Source organism: Macrosteles quadrilineatus, unplaced genomic scaffold (genome assembly GCF_028750875.1).
Source record: "Macrosteles quadrilineatus isolate MER2022 unplaced genomic scaffold, UCM_ALF_1.0 Scaffold_8__2_contigs__length_117827958, whole genome shotgun sequence".
NCBI classification, from domain to species: domain Eukaryota; kingdom Metazoa; phylum Arthropoda; class Insecta; order Hemiptera; family Cicadellidae; genus Macrosteles; species Macrosteles quadrilineatus.
In genome coordinates, this window is record NW_026542601.1 from 8741984 (window position 1) to 8768839 (window position 26856).

Consider the following 26856-nt stretch of genomic DNA (forward strand, 5'->3'; position numbering starts at 1 on the left):
CACGTACTCAGATATAAATACCCCCGTCGCAGCAAACCTGCTGACTAAGCGAATTTCCATTTACCGGGCTGTATTTCTACTAAAATATTCCCTTAAAATTGTCAGATTTATTTCCTATTTAAATAACATTAATCTTAATTAGTACTTAGGTTTGCATTGTTGAGGTGTGTTTGTTACTGAAATGAAAACTGTCCAAGCATCCGTTTTGCAATTTTTACTTAAGAAATTAGTTCACCAGCAGTGTTAATAAAGTACATATTGCTGGAATATATACATCGATACATGGCCGGAAATTATGTGTTTACGGAACGAGCAAGGTATTCCATGAGAGTACAGTGAACACCTTTCCAAGTGAAATGAGAACTGCTGAGAACTGCCACACTTACAACGAGTTTTTACAATAATTTTGTTTATTTCCTTATCTTTTAGACATGTGTGTTTGTAAAGTCAATTTTCACAGTTTTTACTTTAAACTGATTCTACTCGTAAACTGTTTGATGTCGAAATGAGTTTTAAATACCAAAGTTGTACATTTTAATTCCACAATGACGATTTTGTATCAGATTTAAGAGCCAAGCACTGGCTCAGCTTATACAGACTTTACCCAAAGGCAATATGCATCCAGCATGTGTCTAAGGAACATGTCGGCCTTAGTCACTAACAAGACTACAAGATCGCGCCACTCATCCTACACTCATCCTTCACTCATATTTGGGTTAAAATACGCACATAGTGGCGTCCCCATCTTAAATACAGTAATTGATAATTGATGATTGGTATCCTGTACCAAAATTTCATGATTTTGTATTTTGTGTGATAATCTTATTTCCAATGGGGTGAAATAAGGGTACAATGTCGTCTCTTCTCTGATAGAAATTAGTTCTAGTAGGCTACAAGCAAACGTTTTCCAACAGTTCACAAACACTGATGTCAAACCAAAAACTTGTTTCAACTATTCATACATTTTCAATACGTTACCTTGAAATTCCCATATATTCCCGTGTGTCAGCATGCCGCTATTGTTGGTGGGACAAGCCCTGACATGTTTTGGCATGCATCGTGTACATGTTGAGGCAAGCAAGATCAACGTACAAGTCAGCTGGGCTCACAGCCAAACCTTCGTCACATTGGCATTGTACATTCTAAACAGGTGTTCTCATTGTGTCTCCAAAATTACGAGTGTATACCAGGTGAAATTACTGGAATGTTGTATGTAATTGATTTAACAACAATCTACTTTGTTTCTGGACATTCTGGTGTCATTTTCTGATTTATAATAGGCCTACTTATTTTCCTTAAAACTTTGAAACCATGGCCGGAATACTTAACAATGTGTTGAACACTATTTACTACAGTAAACATTTGTATGGATTCGAAGAAATTCTATGTCCTATGTTGTGTTCTATAATTGGTTCACAAAGAGACGTTGCCCGTACCAAGTGGTGCAATTCACTTAGTTTATGTCGTCTTAAGACACGTAATCACTTAAGTTGGATTTTTAGAAATTTAACTGATGGCTAACGTTTCATTGAAGACATGCTTTCTGCTTACCACTACCAACCTATCAACATATCTTCATTATTACTGGCTGTGAATCACCCAACTCAAAATCATTAAGTATATTAAAGAAAACGTAATTAGTAGTGTTTTAGTTAAAATTTTACGACTACTGTACTTGATTATTTTAAAACCCCTTGTTATTTAAAACGACATTAATATCTGCTATTTCTATGCACATATTTCTTCAAATAGTTTTTTCTTGGATTTTGATGTTTTGAATCATAGTTTAAGGTTAAAATAAAATACAGTCCCAAAGTAAAATCAAGATCTACAGTACTACTTTGGGCTGAGACACTTGAGAAAGCTACTGACATTTATATCTTTTTAGGACGTGGAATGGAATGAACTACCGTACGGTCCACTCTTCAAAGCTTAGTTTGTACATATTTGTAAGTGTGGTTGTACAACATGATTTTAGTTAATAGATTGTCACAGTTGTAAAATAACAATTATTGACAAAATATCTATAATACAAATTCTGTGATTTTAATATATGTTATTCAAACAAACAAACAAATAATTTTCCTTACAAAATATAATTTAGAATTATTCTTACGTGCCTATGCAAATTTAAAATATATATGAAAATAATTAACAAATAAAAAAAAACATGTTAAACTGTTGGCAAGCACCATTCCAAGTTTATCAGGTTTATCCAGGTTTATCAATTATGGTGAACTGAAACAGGCAATTATTATTATACTGTTCTAGCAACCAGGAAATCAAAGCTCAGATGAAACTCCACGATTTCAGTATTACATTCTGGCCATGTTAAAACTTAATAGGCCTACTGTTTTGAAAGTGCTAATATAAAATTGACCTCCAACCAAACAGTAGGCCTACTTCGAGAACAATTATTAATTAGTGGCACTGTCATGGCAACCAATCTCCTTTGACTCCCGGTTCAATGATAAGCTCCACTGAACTAAGTGTTTAGACCTGAAGTACTAACCTTATCTTCCACTTCGTGGAAAAACACTCAACACGAAGTTATTCGAAGATGTGCTACCGTTCGCACTTCGCAGCTACATGGGTGGTTGAGTTCGATTGAGTTCCCTGCCAACCGCCACTTTTCAGCTCTTTTGTTATCTCCGCTTATCTCAGCTTATACTAAATTGTTGTACTGATATGTTTTACTAGGGTCGAAATAACGTTATACCCAAAAAACCTTTGAAGCAGAAGACACATCTTTTTAGAAGTTTAAATTGGCAATGTTTAGCCTTGTAGGGGTTAAAGCGTAGTATCAAACTATAGATAACATAATCAATGATTACCATCTTGTAGTTTTCCCTGAAGGACTGTCTGGCACACCACTAGTGGAGTATAACTTAAATGGCTCAAGGTCTTGATTTGAATCTGTGAAGGTGCATTCCATTTTATTTTTTGTATAATTTTACCTGAATCGACGCAGGTATTACTTACGTACTCATTCTATCTTAAGCAACATGGAGGGAGGCTTAGGCTACATATAATGCATACAATATATACATTTAACATTTTAAATGATTATATGTATTCAAATCAAATTACTTTTTAATTACTAATGCTGACTTATTTTGTAAGTGAATTTAAAATCACTCACAAGTAAACTAAAGTCCATTGCTCAGCTCGTTCACTCCAGCCTTCTCAATTTGACTCAGAAACAAACTTTGGTAGCTTTGTTCAACTTAGTTCTCTTTCATTTCGCAGGAAAACTTTGCAATATTTAAATACTTGGAAGGATTCTTCACCAAACTTCCTTCTTTATTACCAGCAATTTCTAGCCAACGGAATAAGCTAATTATTAGATTTTGTGTTTTTTGTTACAGATACAGATACAATAAGAGCTATTACTCCTTGTAAACCTTTTTTAGTCTTATCAATATTTTTTGTAATCGATCTTATAAAAATACGAGTATATTACATTGAAATTTGTTTTTCATTATAATAATTGTTTTATTAAAAAAATATTAAGATTAAACTAGCATGGGTTGGATACCTTATCCTACCCTAAATCATTTAAAAGGCTTTATACTGGAACATTAGTTCACAGTTACAACTGCTTTTTTCGACATAAGGAGGTACTAGTGTACATGAATACTAGTATATTTAAAAAATTAAATCAAACTTTAACTACACCTTTCAAAACTAATTTTGTAAGCAAGTGAATTTCATAAACACACACATACCTTAGGTCATTAATATTTGTTTCAACTAACTTCAATATCAATAATTATTTACTTATTTGTGTTCTACCTTTCTATATTTCTACATAGATACAATCTGGTTAATTCTTTGTCAATACTTTCATTGAACTGTTTATTAATAATTTGTAGTCATTAAGTTTGTTGCAACTGCAACTTTAAAAATGTGAGTGAGAGATGAATTAAATACTTCAAAGCATTTAAACACTTCTAGATGAGTTCTTCGGAGAAACACTGTTTTTAAGAATCCAGCATTAATTTACTTACCACTGCCAGTTATATTTAAGACCACAACAAAGTTTCCCGGCTGTCGTAGCTTTAGCTAACTTAGTTCTCTCCCATTTCACTTTAAACTTTCTAAATTAATAGACTTAGACTGAGCAATTTATTTTTTGTCTCAATCAATTGAAGTTGTATACATTTTTTTCTAATAAACTTAAACCAAATCTGTTAATTCTTATTTGAAAACGAATGTTTTTTAAGATACCATTGACTAATTTAATTTGTTGTACAGTGCACAATTAGTATACCGGGTGTCACATAATAGTCCCCCCTTGTTAGCTTTTATACGGCTGCATTTATTCAAACCGTTTCGATACACGTTCTATAGGGTAATGTAAAGTATTTTTGGGGGTATTTTGAAATTCACCCCCACCCCTCAAATAGGGGTTGTTGAGAGTAACTTTTTTTTAATAGCAAACCCCTATCAAGTAGCATATAATTTTAAAGGTAATTAGTTAAAAAATATTGGTAAAAACCAGATGTCTCTATCTCAACCTATTACAGAATGGCGGCAATTTTTTTTATTTTTCATCATCCTGGGAGAGCCCATGTAATATAGAATGTAATTGTAATGGCCAATCTCAGATGGGGTCTTGCACACTGCACAGGCACGGCTCCAGGCCGTGGGGTATTTTGACCTGCCCCCAAATTACCCATTTTGCCCGGTCAAAATGGTCATACTGATAAGAAAAGTAGTTTTTACTTTCTTCTTACAATAATAATGAGTTTAGTGTCCCTGTTACAACCCAATACAACGCCCCCTGTTATAATAGGGGAGACTTGTGTATTACACACAAGTCTCCCCTATTATAGCGTTTTTGTGGGTATATTACACAAGTCTCCCCTATTATTAGCGTTTTTGTGGGTTGTAACAGGGACACTTAACTCATTATTATTGTAAGAAGAAAGTAAAAACTACTTTTAGCGAATTTCCCATATAGGGAATAAGCTATTGCCGTAGTACTCATGGTAAGACCTGGACCCGGGACCGATTTATTTTTTCGTTTTGAGGTCCCTAGAGGCCAAAAACACCATCCGTTCAAATCTATATATATAATTCCGTAAGTCAAATTTTTGTAAAGAAATTGTGAGTGACTGGATGGCCGTAGAAGGATGGGAGGGGTCTTATTTTAAAGGTCTTGACGTGAATTTTGAGGGAAAACTATTCATTTTTCTTATTCTTTTGCCATAAATTCGCAACAGAATAAAACTTTTCCCATTAAAACAACATGGGGTTTAATTTGTTTACATCTTTTGAAATTAAAACAGCTGTGCCACAGATTTGTATTAGTTGTATTTCTGAAAATCTGTGTACTCATAGCCTTTGATATAGATACCAGCTGTACTTTTTATGAATTTCAGTTTGTTTACTACAGCAATGTATAATTTTTAGTTATGGCAAAGATTACATATGCTAGCGCAAAATATTTTGCGTTAGCATATGTAATCTTTGGTTATGGTGATCTATAGTTATCTTATCGTATTTCTTCTTTTCTACCTAAATATAGTAATGAACAACGGAGGAAGGCCGCGTCGCCGAGGTGTTGGCTTTCGAAATCAGCATGACAGACGACAGCGTAGGCGAGAAATTTATAATGAGGAAAGGAATTAACAACCACATCATGACGTCGAAGATACTCTGACTAATTATCAAATGCAATAAGTAAGTAGTGATTTCTATTCATGTAAATAAAACTTGAATTAAACCAAATTTTAAATGTTTTTTATGCTTATTATTTTCAAAATAAAAAAGTTTACTGTTTTAGAGGCTATTGTCCCTACAAACCACCATTTAAATGTAAATGTATCTACTGTATATAATATATTGTATACATTTTGTGTTGTAAACTATAGTATAATGCTAGAAAATCAGTGCTTATTTATAAATGACCAATGAAGGTTGATAAAAAATTTATGCATTTTGGTTTTTTAGGGGCTTTTGCCCCTACAAGCCCCTAGTTCATATATATATATATGTGTCCGTTAGCACGATAACTTGAGCAAAAGTGATCCGATTTTGATTAAATTTGGTACAAACGTGTAAACCTACATTTATTTGAACGAGTTCGCGAACCAGCATGATCGGACTATGGGAACGGGGGTTTATGGGGGGTTTTATAGGGTAAAAATATTTTTTTCCCATTTTTGACCCTAAAAACACAAAACTTTATAATTTCTTTTCACACCATTTTGTAGAGCATAAAAAAACAAATAATTTAGTATATTGAAGTGTTTTTGTGCGCCTAATGGTTACGGAGAAAATTCCAAAAAACTTAAAATTTAAAATCCCTATGTTATTCTTATGGAGAATAAGTCAACTGTTGTAGTTTGCTTGTTTATGAACATACGAGAGCACGCCCCGTGGTCGAAAAATCGACCAAAAGTATGTTTTGTGCAAACTTCTCTATTTTCACCCCACACTGTAAATAAAACATGTGATTGGAATGTCTTCCATTTGTTTTGATTTTCTGTTTATATTTTGTTGTTATTTCGTCATCACCATAGCAACCCATGAGACCCATGTTAATTTTTTTAAATTTCAAATTCATTTTTTGTGCTTATTTTTGAGCCTATTTTAATTTATAAAGGGATTCTGCACACCTACAGGAAAATAGCTTTCTAACGGTATGCGTAGATTTTCCCTACGATACACACGAGCTGAGGAAAAAGGTTTTAAAGAAACATGCTTGCCTATAAATATATAGATAGATTACGATTGCATTTGGAAAATACAATAATTTCTTACTAAACTATTAACATAAAAACCCCTCATTTTTACCCTCCCTGTAGCAGCAAACCTAAGTACTCGTTAAACTAATTCTATTTAAATAGGGAATAAATATGATATTTTTAAGGAGATATTTTAGTGTAAATCCTATCAGGCTAATGGAAATTCGCTTAGTCTGCAGGTTTGCTGCGGCGGGGGTATTTTATCAGTATGGCCATTTTGACCGGGCAAAATGGGTAATTTTGGGGGCAGCTCAAAATACCCCCGGCCTGGAGCCGTGTCTGTGCAGTGTGCAAGACCCCATCTGAGATTGGCCACTAATAATCTTAAATATATTGTGTTCTCTTCATTCTGTGCTTGATGCTCTTAATATTCGTGACAACATCCGGGAATTTTATTTTTATTTGTATGCATTTGAGAGAATCTTTCATGAGCTGTGTGGCAACACTGTAACAATATAAGTCGGTTCAGTATTGTGTATGATGAACTTTTATATAAACAAAACAGACACTGACACTATTCGATTTTAGGCTGGGTAAACCTTATGGAATGACTGGTATCGGTCTAATCAGCATCGACGAGTGTTAACAGTTATTTTATTATAAGCCAATCATCAGTCTCTGTTCTGAGACGCGACTCTCGGCTTATTAAATAATATTTAGATTGTATAAAGCGAATCATCAGTCTCTGTTCTGAGACACGACTCTCGGCTTATTAAATAATATTTAGATTGTATTGCTTTATCCTATTACCCACTCAGCATGACAAAAAGCGGTGTAGTCGTGTAGCTACCCAAAAATCATTGCGAGTGTCAACTGATACAGACGACTCATGGTAAACAAACCCGGCTTTGAATCGCGAAACCTTCCATTAGTTTATAATTCATAAATGATACTTTCCTTTAACTAAAGCTAAATTTGTTTTAAATTCCTTGATAGTTTGATATTAATGATTATTAAATACGCCTCTCTAGATGTAGGCTCAGAGACACCTAGTGGTGACTAGACGAACTGTTGCGCAGTTAGTTAGGGCACAGATAGGTTAGGGTGACACATGTTAGTAGCGCTAGTGTAGTCGTCAAACACAGTATGTTGTCGATGTTCAAGCGAAACGGCTCTTAGACTACTTAACTGACTTAATAATAAAATTACAGAAATTTTAATTTTATACAGGTAATTGAATTTGACATTTGAAGATTACTTGGTATATTTTCTCCATAGCATAAAAATCCTCCAATTGAATAGTTGAGCTCTAAGTATTTAGTTATGATATACAGGTACCGTAGTAAAACTAATCCATCGTTTATTAATTACATTTATGTTTAAAAAGACTGTAATATTATTTTTTTATGTATTATTACCATTAATTTTGAACTAAACAAATAATGATATTCTTAATAAAAGCTAGCTGTACCCGTGCTTTGCAACGGGGAAAGGACACGAAGTACAAACATTTTGATCGGTACATCTGTTATATAAAATAGTGACTCATCCACCAACACTTTTAGAAACAAAATTTTACCTTTATGGCCTTTATAGAAACGTGTATGGTTTTTAATCTGGTAATTAGTGGAATCCGCCAATTTTAATCTTGTGTAGGCTGATATGTGAAAATCTTAGCAAATTTTCAAATAACATTTGCACATACATGATTTGCCACTAACTCCCTTATTTACATAACTTTTACTTTATTGTTGACATATTTTAAATTTCAATTTTGAAATTGCAAAACTACTAATTATTAAATTTAAATGAACTATTTTCAAATAAATCACAAAAAACATATCCATCAAACTTTACTTACAATAAATCATTAGCAACACTGACATCAGCTGTTATAAACTTTATAAATATTGTTGTGCCTTATTAATAGTTGTTTAAAATATTAAAGACTAGCTGTTGTACCCGTGCTTTGCAACGGGAAGAGAACACGAAATAGAAACATTTTTGATCTATACATCTGTTGATGAAATAGTTACACATAAGCCTTTAATAAACATAATTTAACCTTTATGGCCTTTATAGGATACATGTTGTCATAAATGTAAAAAAATAATAGTACTGCACCCTGTTGGTAAACCTTGTAACTTTTTAATGCTATTCAATATCATAGAACCAACTTGTGTAGTTGAAACAGCTGACAAAATTCTTTTATTCCTTTTAAATAAGATTACTCATAAGGTTAACATAGGAAACTCCAGAGCCACTGGGGCGGAGCCCGATAGGACTTTTAAGATAAGAATGCGTCTATATGTTAATCGGGAATGTGAGCTATCATCATACCAAATTTCAGCCCAATTCGACCAGTATTTTTCGCGTTTACTTGTCACAAACATACATCCATACATCCAAACTTTCTCATTTATAATATTAGTAGGACTAGCAAGAGTACCCGTCCTTCGTACGGGGTTGGAATATAAGTATAAATTGGTAATTGCAGTTATACTCAAGCTTTGTGTTTGCAATAAGGGAGGACACAGTTTAATAAAATTTGCTTTTTAAATTTACAGTATTCTATAGTATTACACATCTACCATAGCCATAATGTTCTACCAATTCACCTAAACAATAGAGAAAAATAAATTATCAACAATTCGCAAAATATTACAAATTATTCATGAAACGAAAAACATAAACATAACTCTGTAAACAATCCTACTTTGACAGTTCTCATTGAGAATCGTATGGATTCTGTATTCATTCAATAAGAGAATATCTGGAATACCTTCACTAAAACCATTTACTCTATATAGTGCAGTACAGTGACAGTTTATACTAGTAGCATAAATAAAACATAGCCCCTTAGGGACTATGTTTTATCTATGCTATAGAAAGCGACCTCCTCCAGCATTGGTTTAGCATTAGCGCGCAGGTCAGGTCGTTTTCTAAGCGGCCGAACTATAGTAATTAGTATCACATACTATAACAACTAACTCGTTTAATATGGCAATATTGAAAAATTTGAAATCTGTTTTGTGTGTTTTTATTGATAAAGTTTAGAGTGCACTATAACATATATTTTTCTTTTATTTTAGGACCAATTTTACATAATCTTCTACGTTTAGTTATAATACAGGGTTTAGTTATAATACATAATTATTATAATAATAATTAGTTGTACTAGAGGGCAAGCTATTACTGATTACTAGGTAGTTTTATTATTGGTCAACATTTTCTAAATGGGTGGAGTCACAAACAAACATTGTTTACAGAGCTAACGTTTGCATGATTAACCCTAGCTGGACATGTAACACACATTAATAACAGGCCTCGGATTTTAGAGTTGACTAAGAAGTCTGAGAAATAAAACCAATGGTTGAATTTCATATTTTACTAGCTGTATCTGTTGCATGCACTGAGCTAAAATTATAACTGGAGGTAGCACTGCCATGGCAGAAGTCTGTCAAAAGCGTGTCGCTGATTTTGTTAGGTTGGTATAGCAGTAAGTTTTCTTATCATAGCAATGACATGGCTTCTTATAACTAGGTTGGTATAGCAGTGAGTATTTTTGTCATACTTGAATACTTTTAATACTTAAATAATTTTCTTTGAAATGGCGACCATACAAAGTAGGTATTTTAAGCCAAGTATAATAATAGTTATAGCAATAATATGGCTTCTTATGACACCAGACTCACGCAAACATGGCGGCTGGCGACACGCATCTTTGACATTCAGTGCTACCTCCAGTTAGAATTATAGCTCAGTGGTTGCATGCTGGATAGTGGTCTTTGCCCAGCTCAGCTGAGTTGACAGCTGTTACATCTTCTGCTTGATGTTTTCTTATTGGATAAAAAAACCTAGGCAGCCTAGGCTCATCATAACCTATTTCCAAACCATTACAACACAAACATTGTCAGTCAGTCGTAAATATTTATTAAATAGAACTAAGTATGTCAAAAAATTAAGAGTGTATTTTAATCCTCGTGTATTCTATATTTTAGAAACTACGATGAACTCTAATCTTCCCAGGCAAATAAGTTTGCTCTTGAGTAAGGCGTCTCGACCAATTTTGAGGTTACCCACTAACAAAACACTATGCTATCGTCTAGAGTCCAACTATCAAAGCTCAATAAGCTTAAAACAACTGTATCCGGCAAGTTCACTGCGCTTATCATCTCCGAATAAGGTAACATTTTTATCTTCTCCTACCTAAGCTTAGTTTCTTAATTAATTTTAGATGGTGAAACTTTTCAATGCAAACATTCTAGAGGTCACTAGAGGATTTTCTAATAGGCTAGGCCTTAAGTTACTCCTAAGATGAATAATGTTAATTAAACCTACTTAACTTATTGGGTTCCATTACGTCCAACCAACAACCAAGTAGGCAATAGGCCTACTATAGACTGGACTGGACATGTAGGCCTAGCTTGAAAATTAAAGTTGGTGCTGGTGAAGGGAGTAGAAATTTACTAGGTACTGGTGATGATGGTGAGCCAATACCCTGGTTGAGCTTTTATACAGTGCCAGATTTAGATACCTGAGGCCCTAGGCCCAATTACTCGAGCGGCCCAAAATAGTGAACATTCCATGTGTCGCGATCACGGGGACATCATCATCGAAAGTGACTGCAGAAAAATCGTGAACATCTCCTGTTGGTCAAAATCACTGGGATATCATTGTCGACACCCGCAACCGCGGTAAAATTGTGAACATCTTCTGTAGGCTGCGATCACGGGGACGACATCATCTTTGACACCAGTGACCACGGCAAAATCGTGAACATCGGTTGGTGATAACAATGGAGATATCATCGTCGACACCCATGACAAAATGGTAGGCTACCTTGTATGTCTCTATCATGAGCTAAACTAAACTATCCTAAGATAAATGCTGCAGCACACTGTAAAAGAGTAGCGGATGGCACTCTTCTAGAAAATACCAATGAGTACCAATAGAGAATCCATAGGCTATTTATTTACATTCAGTATTTAGGTCTATATTTAATTAAATATTTGAATCAATACTAATATCTAATTTAAAAAAAAAATGTATTAATCAGCTAACCGGATAGGTTATAAGTTATTATTTTAAACCCACAGTGTTCACAGAATTTGAAACATAAACAGTCTAAGTTAATGAGGTGTTATTTTATCAAAAGTTGAGGTTACTAGAAAACCAGATATTTGTCTAAATTAACATGTTGTGGTCCCCCTGTGGTGAAAATGAAAAAGGGGATTGATTAAAATCTCTTTAGATAAGTTAGATCTATTTTCTCATCCCTAAACCACCCAGAAAACATGTATATTTTTTTCTTTTTAAGGTACCAGAAAAACCAGGGGAGAAGTTCAATGGCTTTATACCAATCGGTAAGTGGATTTTAAATATTTGTTTCGGTTTTAACTTTCGCGATCAATAATTAATTACAAGATTGGTAGAAGAAGGTTTCTCCGACGTGCGCCACTGGTGAGTAACAAATTGAATTTTCAGTAAAATATCACACAGACTTTCCAAAATACTCCTGCCACAGCAAGCCTGCACACTAAGGGAATTTTAATTTAAAGCCTCTATGGTTGGGCTTTACCTAAAAATTATTTTCTTTAAACATTTCAAATTTATTTTCTCTATAGCTAACATTAATTTTAATGAGTAGGTAGCCTACTACATTCTACTACTAGGTCTGCTGCTACAGGTAGTATGAATAAACAAATTTACCAAATTTGATCAAAATAAGTTATATTCCTAAACAAGAAAACTACAACTGTTACCGTAATTATTATTCATCTCCATAGAATACGTACATGGGAATTTTAAAATTAAAGTTTTGGGGAAAACATAGAAGAATTAATTGTAAACTTTGTTGTTTTGCTTATTGTATGGAGAACAATCCATGTTTAGGCCTACATCCACAATTGCTCCACCTACATCCTGTTGATATCCACAGAGGTGAAGCCCGTAAATATTTAACACACATTGAATAATGTCTGCCTATAGCCTATGTTGGCCGATTTCATGAGCTATCTTTGTGTAGTATGTTCAACACGGTAGCTTCAGCAGTTTTGTCACTTTCGGAAAAAATACTGACAGAAACTATTTCTTTATTTTAATATAGATTGAGCCAAGAGCCAAAATAAGAAAAAATAATAAGTGTGCTGCTGCTGTAATACTATTTCATGTTATGCCTTCTAGGATTTACAAGTTTGTTTATTATGATTGTTTACGTGATTGTGATTACTGTACAGAAGCTCTCAAGATAACGTACAGTCGCAGCTCAGGCCCAGGAGGACAACATGTTAACACTGTCAACACCAAGGTCGACCTCAGGTTTCATCTTGAAACAGCTGATTGGCTACACCCAGACCTACGCAGCAGGATGGCGGAAAAGGTAACTAGGCTATACCACCAGCTTAACTATAATCTAATAGGACTTTAAACCTAAATTGGTTTAATCCCTCTAAGTTTTGTGGTTATTGTGAGTGTTCCGACAATTTTGTTACAAAACAACCTAATCAATTCCAAGAGCTTAATGTATGAAAAACACACAAGTAAAATAACTAAGGATCTTACTTATAACTCTTTCACCGTAAGACAGGTAGCACTTTGTCAAATATATCTCATCTGATTTCTAATAGGCACATGCAGTAGTAGTTGATAGGGTGTATAACAAAATGTTATATCACCTTTTTGTTAACTTAATCAGCCCATCACTGTAGTAGATCTAACTTACTTGTTTCTAATTTCAGGAAATAATCTCAGCCTTTGCTTATTGTTACCTTAAACATAACTTGTAAAAAAATCACAACATTCTAGAAACAACCACCTTAGGTCAGGTAGAGTCTTCAGGATATCAGGTATGATTGGCAGATGTAGGCCTATAGTGTTTTAAATGCCCACTCATTTTAAATATTAAGTTCATAACTGTTAACCCAGTATTAGAATAGAATAGTGTTGATTCAATTTCCATCTTAGAGTTTGACTGTTTACAGTACAAGACAAAAATTTCTAAGGAAGGATTCCTAATTATTCGCTCAGATAAGACAAGGTCGCAACAGTTGAATCTGGCTGACTGCATGGAAATATTGAGAGCTTTGATACGTGAAGTGGAGTATGTCAGGGCTGAACCGTCCCCTGAGACACAGGAACAGATAAGGAGAAGGTGAGTTGTTGTTTTGACTATTGTTAGAACAAGACATTCCCATCCCCATGTTAAAGTTGTACAGTAGAGCCCCGCAAACTCGGCGTAATGTGGACTGGAAGGGTGCCGAGTTTGTGAAATTCCGGGTTATCGGGAACTAGAGTAAAAATAAGAGCAATAACATTTTTAAGCTTTTTAACCGCCTTTTTCGATTAGATTTATATTACAAGTCAGTATTAAGTCATCAGATATAGTACAGTAGAGAATAAAAAATCTGAACGTCAAAAATCTGAAACGTCAAAAATCTGAAACGTCAAAAATCTGAACCGCTCCTGAGGGTTTAAAATATTGGATTAGCACGGAGACAACAGATGTTTTACAATTTTGGCAGGGAAATGAGTGAAATAAGTACAAAAATCATTATTTTATTTCATTCACTGTATCCTAGAACTGTATTTTTAATACTGTAGGCCTAGTTATGTGTCTAAGGCATTTCTAGGCTATGTTTTAAAATCCGAACAAATCGGTAATCTGAACTACCTACAGTCCCAATTTGGTTCGGATTTTTTTACTCTCTAGGCCCTACTGTACAACAAATCCTTAGTATTAGTTGCAAATGCAAATACTTGAGCTGGCTTGTGTCCATGTTTAACTCGGACTCAAAATATCACTAATTTTTTAGCCAGGTGATGGCCGAGTTATCCAGACTTCTGGGTTATCCAGTTCCGAGTTTGCGGGACTCTACTGTAACCAGTTTTATAATCCAAGTGGACAAAGTTAAATCGAGTCACGGATAGAGTGTGCTGATTTCCATAGAATAGGCCTCCTTTTTAACGGAGGCTAACCACAACAAATATTATAACAGAAAAGGTATGGATCAAAACATAAACAAATTGTCACTGGCCCAAAAGTAAACACTACGGTACTTAAATGGAAGTCCAAACCAGCTGCTACAGATACTAGTATAAACATTCGGGCCAGTGACATAATTTGTTTAGGTTTGTGATCCGTATCGATTGTGGAGCTCAGCCCACACAATATATTTAAATGTCCCGCCACATACATGTAAAGTCAAGCCATGGAACAATCCAGGACAATATGGTCGCGCATGCGCAGCAATGATAGCAGGCGAGGACGAGGAAACACCGGTTGTCATGCCTCTGCTCTCGAAGGACCAACAGGCTTCGTAGTTACGTGGGGCACGGGGTAAGGCCCCCTCACTGTCGCATTTTAATATTAAAGGTTGGTTCAATTCTTAGTTCACGTTGTGTCCAGTTATCTGATAGTAATTATTGCATATATTCAAAGATCATGGTATTTGTGTTGTTAAAATTGTTCAATTAATAATAATAATTATCAAAGCAGGCTCTTTGGGCCTGTGATTTGCAGTAAATTGTCTCCTCTTGTCAAATAATCGAGTCCATTGTCGTTTCCAACACGAACGGTTTGATCATGATAATGTATCGAACGTCCAAATCTCCAAAATGTAGCTAAAATACGCCACACCATATTTTCTAAGATTAAATTACTTATCCTTAGCTAGCATCTTTTATTGCATATTAATTATCTCAGAAACCAAAAATATGGGAGGGAATAGATCTTTTGGGCACTTTCACACGAGAACCACTGGCGGTGACCACTGCAGTTACTGCGAGGCAGACACGACACCGGTGGCCGCCACCAGTTACCAGACAGGCAATTGCAGTGGATGGTACAGGCAACTGACACGCCTCTCCACCAACAGCCACCGAACAATAGTTGAGAAAATGCTGACGAGCAAAGCACATCTCCTTCTTCTCGCGTTACTAATAAAGAAAAGAAGGCAAAGAGGTATGAGTATGTTCCATGTACATCCAATACCAACCTCCATAAAGGACAATGGCTTTTATATTACAAGTTGTTTGACAAATTATTATAGGTCCTCACAATTAATTTTGTCTTTTATTATTTTGTTTAGGCTCTTATTATGTTCTTTTTTCCTGTTCCGTTTTTCTTCTGATCACTCATTTCTTAACACAAACAAACAGTTCAACAAGAAAACACTTCACAACTAGAACAAGTGCGTTTGTGTCTGCACGTGATCTGACTGTTTATCCGGATAGTAGATGCGCGCACATCCGCAGTGGCGGCCACTATTGGCTTTGTCTTAAGGCTCCCATTTAATTCAATGCCCCGCGCCGCGACGAGACTTTATGCGTGGCAATCTGTTCCAATTTCTCTGTCTTTTTTACTTAGTACATATTTGATCTTTTGATTTATTTAAAACATTTTTGCTCGTTCCAAAATAATAGTGCTAGCCTAGTAATCAAAAGGTCGCCGGTACAATTCTGAGAAAAGTATGTAGCTTTTTTATGGTTCAAAACTGGACCTAGCTGTCCTTGTTTATTGGGCTTTCAATAAATGGTCCTGGCTAATCAAACAGCTGGTCTTAATCAGTAATAAAGCTACACAGGTCATCTCACTCTATTCTACTCTCATCTTTCACTCATATTTGGGTTATAATACAATAGACAAAAATAATTAAATATAGACCGTTAGCTGTGCTGCGATAATCATAGGTTCTGGCGCACACCGCTGGGAGCGCCTTGTAGTTTCCGCTTCAGTGCTACGTAACTACACGGTGCTCCCAGTGGTGTGCGCCATAACCTATGGTAACCGCATCACAGCTGACAGTCTATATTTAATTGGTTTGTCTATGATTATACGCACCCAGATTGCATCCCCATCTACATTGATAATGATATACAGTAGAGTCCCGTTAGTCCGAAATGGTTGGGACCGGACCCATTTCGGATTACCAAATATTTCGGATTAAACTTTTTTTTCTTTTTTTTTTTAATAAAAAAATTTTGTCGTAGGACGCTAGACACAAGCCCGGGATTGTTTTTCACATTACTTTAGGCTAGACCTAGGGGCTGCAGCATTATCACTTAAATTAAATCCATTTGTGATTAGGCGGGATTGGAACCTGGGACGAAAATTTAAAAAAATGTTAATTAAAAAAAAGCAAAATATTCACTAAAAATACTCTATATAACAAGTCTATGACTGTGTTAAAAGTTAAAATTTTTTTTTAATTTAAAAGAATTCAAATTTTTTTGTATAGTTTATGAAAGCCAATTTTCTTTTTTTCAGGAAAGAGAAAGCCAATCAAGTTCGCCTGATTGAAAAGAGAAGTAAATCCGTTATCAAGGCCAATAGAAGAGAACCTCCTCTATAAAACTTCTTCTCACGAGGAGAGCAAAGTTGTAATATACTTAAGATAATAGATACTACATTATTTAACTTGTGCTGAGTATTTACTAGATTGTCTCGTTAGGAGTCTTTTGAGATTCAATAAACAATGTTTCCTAATTCTGTTCTTTCCTGTTAGCACTTTGTCCTGAATGATCCCATGTAAACTCTAATACTTCAACTTGGCTAAGCTACTTTTTATTATATATTTTAGTATTACACATTTTCAAATCGCCACAAAATAGTCTTCTTAATGTAATCACTGACCTAATGGTTTCAAATCTCGGTTTTAAATTTGATTAAATCTCTCTGCCAACGTACAAATCTAGGGCCAGATTTAGCTCTATGCTTTGAATTAATGTCCCGAAGTAATGACTATCACAGCTAACTATGGTATCTATACCTTCTGCAAAGATTCGTGGCGGCTGAGGGATTAGGACGGTCGGGTGGTGTCCCAGCCCCTAAATTAGCCCTCGCTCTACTGCTCTGGGTTTTGACCATGAGTCACGCACTAGGCTCAATGCATTGTTGGAAGAATTTTTGTATATCACCATAAAGTGTATTAAATAACGCCAGTTTTGTAACCTGCGTCAAATAACAAGAACATTGAGCCCAAACACGAAATAATTGCGACGATATTAAGTATACATTTGGTTTTAAAATAATAGACAGTTTTCGTGTCGTGGTATGCTTGATATCATCGCAATTATTCCGTGTTTGGGCTCAATGTTCTCGTTATTTTATGCAGGATACAAAAATGACGTTATTTAATACACATTATGGTGATATACAAACATTTGACCAATTAAGCATTAAGCCCAGTGGGTGACTCATTGTCAATCCCCAGAGCAGCCGAGTGAGGGCTAATTTAGGGGCTGGGACACCACCCGACCGTCCTAATCCTTCAGCCGCCACGAATCTTTGCAGAAGGTATAGTCCTACAGGAAATTATAGATGGTACGTAAAAGAAAGAGAATGTAAAAACGGGAAACATTGAAGTTGGAGCAGCGAATAAGTGTGATGTCCATGGGTTGTCTGTAAATTAAAGTCTCCATCTGGTTTCCGTCTCGGCCAATCAAACTAGTTCAAATCTAAGACAAGCCCACTGTTCTCTAACTCATATACTAGTATTTCAGCTGGTTTGCACCTATATGTGACTGTTAGCCTCATCATATTAACCAAAAACTATGCTAAAGAAAATTTAACATTGTGCCAAGTAGAAATTCCATTCTGTGATTTGATTTCTGTAGTCTAAGGGGTCAATCGCTATTAAATTAAAGTCTATCGATAGTTGTCAGACGTGAATTAAGTAATTTTTTTGGACTTGGCCTTGTTTTGCAAATGTGTACAGCCATCTTGATTTTTAATTTTCCTGAATTTTCAGATAAAATTTTACATTTAACTTTGTCATTGTAGTAGGTAAATGCGGAGAAACGTATGGCTGGGAAAAACTAGTGAAGGTGAAATAGCTGGTAACCGTTTTACCATGGTGGTGGTGGTATTCACCTGGTAAACCATATGTAATAAGAAGAAAACTGCATTTCATTGATTGCAATGGAATATATTAAACCATGACATTAAAATTTTGTTAAGTAGCAAGAAATTATAATAGACATGTATGTTCATTATACACACACTGAACATCAATACGTAGCCTACCTTAAAAATAATCTTTCTTTAGCTAGGAAGAAAGATTAGCTAGGAATTTTTGCTTTTTTTTTGGAGTTATCATCTACCACCCATAGAAATTTGCTTAAGACAATTTTAGGTTGTTTTTTTGTATGGAGAGCATGGTTATTTGATGCTACCTAAATAGTTCATTTAATTTAATCAAACCAACTTTAAAACAAGGTATTTATTGCTTGTCCACTGTTATCACTAAAAACGCCTAGACCACATTTTAACCCTAAGATAAGAGGAAAAAATTAGTCGACATCAGAGCACCCAGATGTGAGGGTTTATGAAATACTAATCAAAATCAGGGCATAAAATAACATGTTAACTGGGCGACAAAAGTGTCGCCCAGTGACTATGGGTGGTGCCGGCATTTTTTTTTTATGATTCACATTTTAAATCTATAGGAATTTAAAATAACATTATGTAAATATTTTAGAGTATTGAGCTATGTATGATTTTGGCCCAAGAGACTATTTACAAGCAAATATAGCCTGATCTAAAAATTCACTAAAATATACGTAGAAATGTGTGATTTTCACTTAAATTTATCCAAAAATTTCCGGGGGGGGCTCAGACCCCCCTTTTTGATGGGGGTATGAATAACCCCCAGGCCCCCCAGTAAGTCCGGCGCCACTGTCGCCCACTGGAAATATGCTCTGATTTCAAAATATGCTGCGATTCATACAGGATTGAAGGCCTACTACTTGCTGTGTCCAAAGTGAGTGCAGCAAAAGCAGTTTGTTACGCTTGTGTTACACATTATTTTCCTACAGTTACTAAATCAAATAAATAATTAGTCTTTCAAGCATATTGTACAACACGTATTTAGGTCAGGTTAAATCCAAAGATTGAACGAAATGGGAAACGCTGCACCAGCTGATCATAGTGTTAAACTTATTTTCAATCGCACGCGGATTACCGGCATAATAAAAGCACGCTGTTTTGTGTTGTTTGGTTGGAATACTGGTGTGCGCCAAAGTTGGGCTTTCTGTACTATAATCTGTACAAGGAAGCCCACTTCGTCGGTTGACTGTAGGAAAATATTATTTGTTTTCATTAGAACATGAACAATAAAAATTTTGTTAAAGAAATAGCTTAAAACTATGTAAACAAAAAATGATAACATTGGAACTTTCTTATATGACATCTACTCAATATCTTTCAAATGAGCCGTAAACTAACAAAATCGGTTGAAAAACCAGGGTGGAGTCCTGTGGACAAAAATCGTGTTTGCCTTTTAATAATAATATATAGACAGCGCCTTCAACATAACGATGCCAGCATCTACACACTGATGTATTGCGTGAACCTTTTCCAATTTCCAGGCGATACGATACCTGTCTTAACTCGTACTCCCCCTCCAACTGCTGAATTCCAACAGGTTCTTCGCTGGAGGGGAGGAAAGAGAGAGCCGTCCAAGACCAAGAGTTCTCAGTGGAATTCCGTAGTGGAAGGACCGACATGGGACAGTGATTTGACAGTGTATTTGTTTGTTCTTGTTCGTTTGTGCCTCGAAATGCCGTGCTCCGCAGTAACATTATCTTTAGCCACCATCACGGCTATCATAGCCACCGCTATGTTGGCTATAGCCTTCAGCACGGATAACTGGATGCACATTGAAGTCAAGAGATCCAATATCAAGGTAAGCCAGGATTTCATGTTGGAGCGGTATGAACCGCATTACTTTTGGTAGCGTGAATTTTACTTTGATGCCTGACTATTCTTGGAAGAATATCGCGGGATTCATCAAGAACATCAATCTGAATATGGATTTCGGGAAACCCTGATTCCTGATTAAGTTGTAGAAGTTACAGTGCCAACGTCTGTGGGATTCCCAAGCCTTAGAAACGATTACTTGTTTAAAAACATACATGTTTCCTCTAATCAATTTCTAAACCGACTGGGAAACTCCCATAATACGTCTCACGTTTGTGAGTAAATCACGGAGAAGTAATATAAACACAACTTCTCTGAGAGTAAATCAAAATATTTCCTGAAATATTAATTCCCAACCGTGGCTTTCAAAATTCCGAATCTCGACATTTCAATAGAGGTATCATAACTTTTCCTTCAGCAGCTGCCCGTCTTCTTTACGTTTAATTATGTAGGCCTACCAGTTTGTTTGAACTTCTGTATAAATTGTACTCCATATCAGTCACACTAAGACACCACCAATTAAAAGATATATTTATTTTTTACAATTTACGACATAACAAACAATAAACAATAATCATTGTAGCATGGTTGCTTCAAGGCCTTCACCCACTTATCGGCGTTACTGGAAAACCAAGCATTAGTTCTCGTTCATATTAGATACATTTTAATACTCATGTAATCGACATACATAGAGTGTAATGAGAATGAAACACCAATCAAAATCCTTATTGAAATGAGCGATTTTGGTTATCAACAAGAATTTTATTGTTGTACAAATTAAGTTAGGCCATCAAAAATCACTTTAACCTACAGTAGTTTTGACCGCACTAGCACTTTTGGACTTTCAACAAGAAGTCTTTGTCCATTGTTGAAAACAGGTGGGATGTGTAAGAAGGGGAAGAATGAATCAACAACCAAGGAGGGGGCTACTGAACAAGTGGGTGAAAGCTGTAGCCCATATACTGAGGTTAATTTTAAAGTTTACTATTTAAACATTGTTTATGCTAGTAGTAAGCACAAAGACGATATTCAATAAAACGTCTACAATAAATCAGTAATCATTTACAACTAAAGGAACATAGAGGCACAAGGACGTTTTCAGGGGTTGGAATTTGAAGGGGATGTTTTTTGTCACAGGTTGTTTTGTTGTCTCCGAGCACCTGTGTAGCCGCAGCCCTGACCTGTTCTTTTAGGGGTGGTGTCTAAGGGGGGGGGGTAGGAGGAAACCGCAGAAACCCTTAGCTTGACTGGACTCGAAGAATGTGGGTTTATACTGAAATAAAAAACATACAATGGCGTTATTGGGGTTTAGGAATTTCGTACGATAGAAATATCTCGTAAAATCATTGTATGTACAAATCGCGTTTTGTTTTAAACTTTCATGTAACATATTTTTACCTTAAGAGGGGTTGCATAATTGTTTACAATAGTATGGCTTCAAGGATATTTTGATGATGCGACTTAATGGTATTTTGCCTACTAAATTAAATTATATACTTATTGGTTTGTTTAGTGCTAAAATGCTTTCATAAAATAGGTTAAAAAACATAGCTACAAACATAACTCAATTGAGCCGTTTACACAGTGTTGCTTTAATATACATGTATATTATATGTATATTACATGTATATTGATATACATGTATATTTAATATACATGTACCGTTTTTCTTCGTACGCTCCAACACAGAAAACATACTACTGTAGTATGTTTTCTGTGGCTCCGATATTTAACCACCCCAAACTTAATTTTTGCTTTAAAATTTTTTAAATTGTATGGTTTGAAATTAGATATTTTGGTAGTATAATTGGTAATATTTGTACAACTATTACAGTACCAAACACTTAAAAGAAAATAAACCCAGTAACTATATTGAACTCTTTTCTGCTGGCTTTAACAGCTGGCCCATTTCACTTATAGCGTGGATGTATACTTCTGTGTCCAAGTAGTTCAAAAATAAATGCAAAATAATTTGAAATTTACTCCTGTTTTCAACAACTCCTCATCAAGCCAAGATCTGCCAACAGATAAGACTGTGTAACTCCCCATGTACTTACATATCCATTATCACTCTCTGGCTAATGGAGTTAGCGTTTGTGGTGAAACTGCTGTCCGTCCGGCGATTCTTTTGAAACTACAATACAAAGATAAGACTAATGAAACAACTTTCAGCTCTCTACGATTTATTTACAAGTCTAATTTCCTGTGACTTTTTGATATATTTCTTTTTGAACCGTTATTTTGAATTCTGTGTTTTAAAAAAATATTTTATTTTAGAAAGGCTATTGTACAATGGTTGGGCTTTTGGGCTATCTCCGGTTTCTTATAATACGATAACAAGTGTTTTTAAACTAATTATCTGTGTTAATCCTGATTTTATAACAAATTTCTTCTCAATTATATTGAATTTCTCCTGTAATAGTAGCCGATGTTATCTGATAAATCAAACTATGCTAGAAAAACTATACAACAAATGAAAACCTATTAGAAAAAACGATACTGTAGCCTAAATGAAAACTTATCTAAATCCCATTTTATTAACTGACTAATTTTAACAGCATTTAATGAAAAAAACGCCATGATTTGCTCCATGGTTGATAATTCTGTATTTTTTCATATTTACGACATAACAAAAAATTTCAGTAAAAATGTAAATAAATGTCAAGCATCCACATATATTTTTTTATGGACTTGTAGTTATTCAACGGTAAGTTTATTTAATACATACAATCCTAGATGTACCACGCACAGTATTTATATTATTTTAAACCCCTCCACAAAGTGTCGAAAGGTTGCCATTTATTTGATGTGTAGGATGTGATATGTGACTGCTCTTGGCCTTTCAGGCGATATCACGAATTACTAAATATACCATGTATAGATGCATCAATTTTATTTTAGGATGCTTGTACGGTAAGGAAACACGAATATGACATATAAATTCTTTTCAGCAACCATTTTACACATTGTGTAAAATCTTCAACTTTTTGGCTTCCCTCGAAAATGCTACATTTTAACAGCTTGCTAAGGAAACTATAACAAGTAAAAGTTGTTAAATTTTATGGTCAATTAGGGCATTGCGCGATGGAAGTTAGGACATCCTAACCAATTTCCGCTTGGCGTAAGAGGTAATGAAAATATCCGAGATGGTTGACAATTAAGGACATTAAGGTTCTGTAACATCCGATTTTACATGGGAAGAGAACCAGGAGATATGTGAGAGTGAATATAAAATACTGTGAATTAGCATACATGTATATCAAAGGTTGTCTTGGTTAAATTACCCTAAGTAGAGGCAACATTAGAATTTATTTTATGAAAGCAACTATCAATAAAAATATGGTTTTCGGGACCTTTACTTCAGTCGTAAAGAAGTGTACTGTTGTATTACAAAAACTGCTTTTTGCCTGTGAAATTTAAGGTCGTGCATCAGTTGCACCAGAGTTCCTTAATTGTGCCAAAGAGTTCCTTAATTGCGCCAAAGAGTTCCTTAATTGCGCCAAGCCGTTCCTTAATTGCGCCAAGCCCTCAAAGGGTCCAAAAATGTTACTTAGTTGCGCCAAGCCCAAGTTTGGTAGTGTTGATTTGCCATCAGAAGGAATTCGTACCACCTGTTAGTAAATATCTACAATTGTTATTTGACCAATATAAACACACCATAAATCTTTATTACATAAAAGATAATTGTTGTTGATAATTGTTAATTTTCACCTAAGTCCTTGTTTAACGTGTCATCCTAACCTAACCTACTCAATTATACAGTCAAAGAGGGCCGCCACTTGGTGCAGTTAATGAACGTATCGGGTGGCTTTCTGGAGTAGTTGGCGCAATTCAGGAATACCTGACTCAGGTCAGTTAACGCAATTAATGCCCGCCCAAATTTAACACGTCCGAGGAAATCCTTTCGATGATTTATTCACATATTCAAGTTAATCTTAGGTAATACAACTCACCTCAAATAGGTTTCTCGTAAAATCATTTCATTTTTTAAAAACATTAAATATCAATAAGTAGTTATCAAAATATTCTGTTTTTTAATAAGACAACCCCCTTATTTTTCATAACACTTATCATAAGAAATATTTATTGGTTGGATCTAATTATAAAAAGATTTTAAATCTGTAAACCGAATTCCATACAAATATTGGTAGAAAAATATTTTAGATTTTCACAGTCTAAAAGAGACTTGGTTATTTACAAACGAAGTTAGTACATGGCCAACGTGTTCCCCCCGAAGGGAGACTTTCTAAAATGCTGTAGCGCCCGTGGAATTTAATCGTCCACAAAACTATAACGGCAACGGTCAACTCAGTAAGAGAATTTCACGGTGAAAGTGATCCCGTGAAATTCCTTTACACCCGTATGAAATGCCAGAACAATGTTTGTACACTTCCTCAATTACTGAACTTTATGTCAACCAATTTAACCAGTTAATGTGTTTTATCTTTGTAAAATAATCCAGCAATGTAGTAACTGTTTCAGAAAGATCCCAAGTCGTTTTTTGGTGCGGTCGGTTTCAAATTTCTCTAAAACTGTAAGAGTCCTATATTTAAATAAATTTCAGGAGACTCCTTGAAACTTTTTGTATGTATTATTAAGACGTTTTTTGCTCAGGCGAGTAAGGAATTAAAGTGAATGCTATTTATTTATCCAGACAAAGCAAAGATATATTTCTCTTAACTTGTAGCACAAAAGACAGTATAAATATCGAAGGATCCAAGATAAGGTAAATAAAAGTTAATGTAATACTGTATGGGTTTTACCTGGCCGACTTCAGTTTTCCCAGCGTTAAAATCCCCGCACTGCATCGTCTGAAAATTAAAATAATTCATATTGCAAGCCATATCAAAATTTGAAGTGGTTAAATTCTTTAGGAGAAAGATAGTTTGAATTCTTATTCTACGTTATCTGTTAAATGCATCAGATCGTTCATTTGTGAGTTAAAGATCTCGTTTCGTTTCTAAAAAAACACTTGTTTTGAGGTTTTTTTTTATTTTTGTGCATTCAGGAAAACGTTTTCTATTCAGGATGTTTGAAGGACCCTGTCAAATATATAAATAAAGCGGAATGGACATATTTAAATTGCCGCTCTAAGTCTTTAAAATAAACGATTTAGTACTAAGCATCTGACTATAACTGTTACAGAAATAAACAGTTTTTCTTTAATATTTATTTTTATAACATGTTGAAAAAAACTACATTAATTTTTCTGATAAGAACGAGATGAATATAAATTTATAAACGAAACAAATTGAAATTATTTTGCCAGTTATTTTGTTTAACATTTTCTTGCACGTCAGAACATCTAGAATTAGGGTAACGTCAACTAAAAATATCGATTACCAAAACTTCTATGCTCCAAAATTGAATACACCTACAAAAATGCCAACTTTGTAGCTCTTTGCAACAAAAGACATTCCTCAAAATCATTGAGGAAAATGACATTGCCTGAGGGCCTGTTTTGATCACCAAAAGAGAGAAAATCTCCTTCAAAGGATCAGAGGATCCTGCAAAGGTTGAAGAATGGGACGGAGGGAGACAAAGGATGATGAAGATGAAAAGGACAATAGCCTCTCTTTTTATTCTCTGTTGGAGCCCTGCCGCAGGAGCAATTTGGAGTCTCAGCCATTACTCTCCTCGACCATAACGTCAGGCAATCTACGCTACGTACTCCTGGGAAAGATTGACAACTGAATAGTTACAGACAGTAAGAATGTAAACTTGGGTTATGATAGTCAAGTTTCCAAGCTTAATTTCGTCACGTGACCATAATCACTTTTGCCTCTGTAGTATGTTTTTTTTTTCAAAGACCGTAGAACAAAGACGAACAACTCTTCTCAAAGACAAGTGAATTACCATGACGAGCACGATTCTTCTAGATCATTAGACGATTCCAAAGGAAACAAGGTCCATTCGTCTTTGCTTAACAATACTTTCTCGAAAGTCCAATTTGCTTTCGAAAAATGCAGTGGTTGTTCAGAAGATTATTGCATTATGTCATTGAACTTTAAGTTTATGCTCAATAAATATGTGAATTTTATTTTTTGTGGAAAAAGCTAATATTTCAATGTTCGCATTAAAGTCTGTTAATTGGTTTGAGCTGTAGCTATGTAAAAATATGGGAACTGTGAAAAGCTAAAAAAGTTACACGCTGTTTTTATCCTGTCACTGTAGTTGTATGTGCCATTATTATTATTATAAATTTATAACTCAACAAGATCTAGAGTGTAATTCTTAACCTTCTAAATATTAAAATACTTCCCTGTACATATGTCATCCTAAGAAACCTCTTTTAACAAACAACCCACGTATTCATAGTTAGTCGTCATCAGTATACTCAATCATAAACTTTTTTGTAATGAAAACCAAAACAGGATTCTAATTTTAAAAGGGATAAGTTGAGGTGTCTTATAAGTCAATGCTGAAAATGACTTGTAGACTAATAAAGTATTCCTTCCCCAG

At 34.8% G+C, this 26856-nt stretch overlaps 2 protein-coding genes across 3 annotated transcripts in view; both read left to right on the forward strand.

Annotated features, from left to right (window-relative positions):
• Positions 1 to 10564: 10564 nt before the first annotated feature.
• On the forward strand, positions 10565 to 17181 carry LOC129001004 (peptidyl-tRNA hydrolase ICT1, mitochondrial). The gene is made up of 5 exons (XM_054428128.1): positions 10565 to 10881; positions 12016 to 12061; positions 12935 to 13077; positions 13679 to 13848; positions 16963 to 17181. Exons 1-5 carry the CDS (start codon positions 10705 to 10707, stop codon positions 17045 to 17047), a joined length of 621 nt encoding a protein of 206 aa, XP_054284103.1. The 5' UTR covers positions 10565 to 10704; the 3' UTR covers positions 17048 to 17181.
• A 2976-nt stretch (positions 17182 to 20157) lies between these two features.
• Positions 20158 to 26856, forward strand: part of LOC129001404 (uncharacterized) — a 45655-nt gene continuing 38956 nt past the window's right edge. Inside the window, exon 1 of one of the 2 annotated variants that reach the window (XM_054428661.1) lies at positions 20158 to 20380. In XM_054428661.1, coding sequence (XP_054284636.1) covers positions 20255 to 20380 — 126 coding nt within the window. In that variant the 5' untranslated portion in view covers positions 20158 to 20254. The remainder of the gene's footprint in view (positions 20381 to 26856) is intronic. The other variant, XM_054428660.1, reaches the window with a different exon arrangement.

Excerpts from the sequence above, each read along its gene's own strand:
- LOC129001004 (XM_054428128.1), top strand. The coding sequence starts at position 10,705 with ATGAACTCTAATCTTCCCAGGCAAATAAGTTTGCTCTTGAGTAAGGCG. Across the intron at positions 12,062-12,934 it reads CAATGGCTTTATACCAATCG|AAGCTCTCAAGATAACGTAC; the intron begins GTAAGTGGATTT and ends ATTACTGTACAG. Across the intron at positions 13,849-16,962 it reads CAGGAACAGATAAGGAGAAG|GAAAGAGAAAGCCAATCAAG; the intron begins GTGAGTTGTTGT and ends TCTTTTTTTCAG.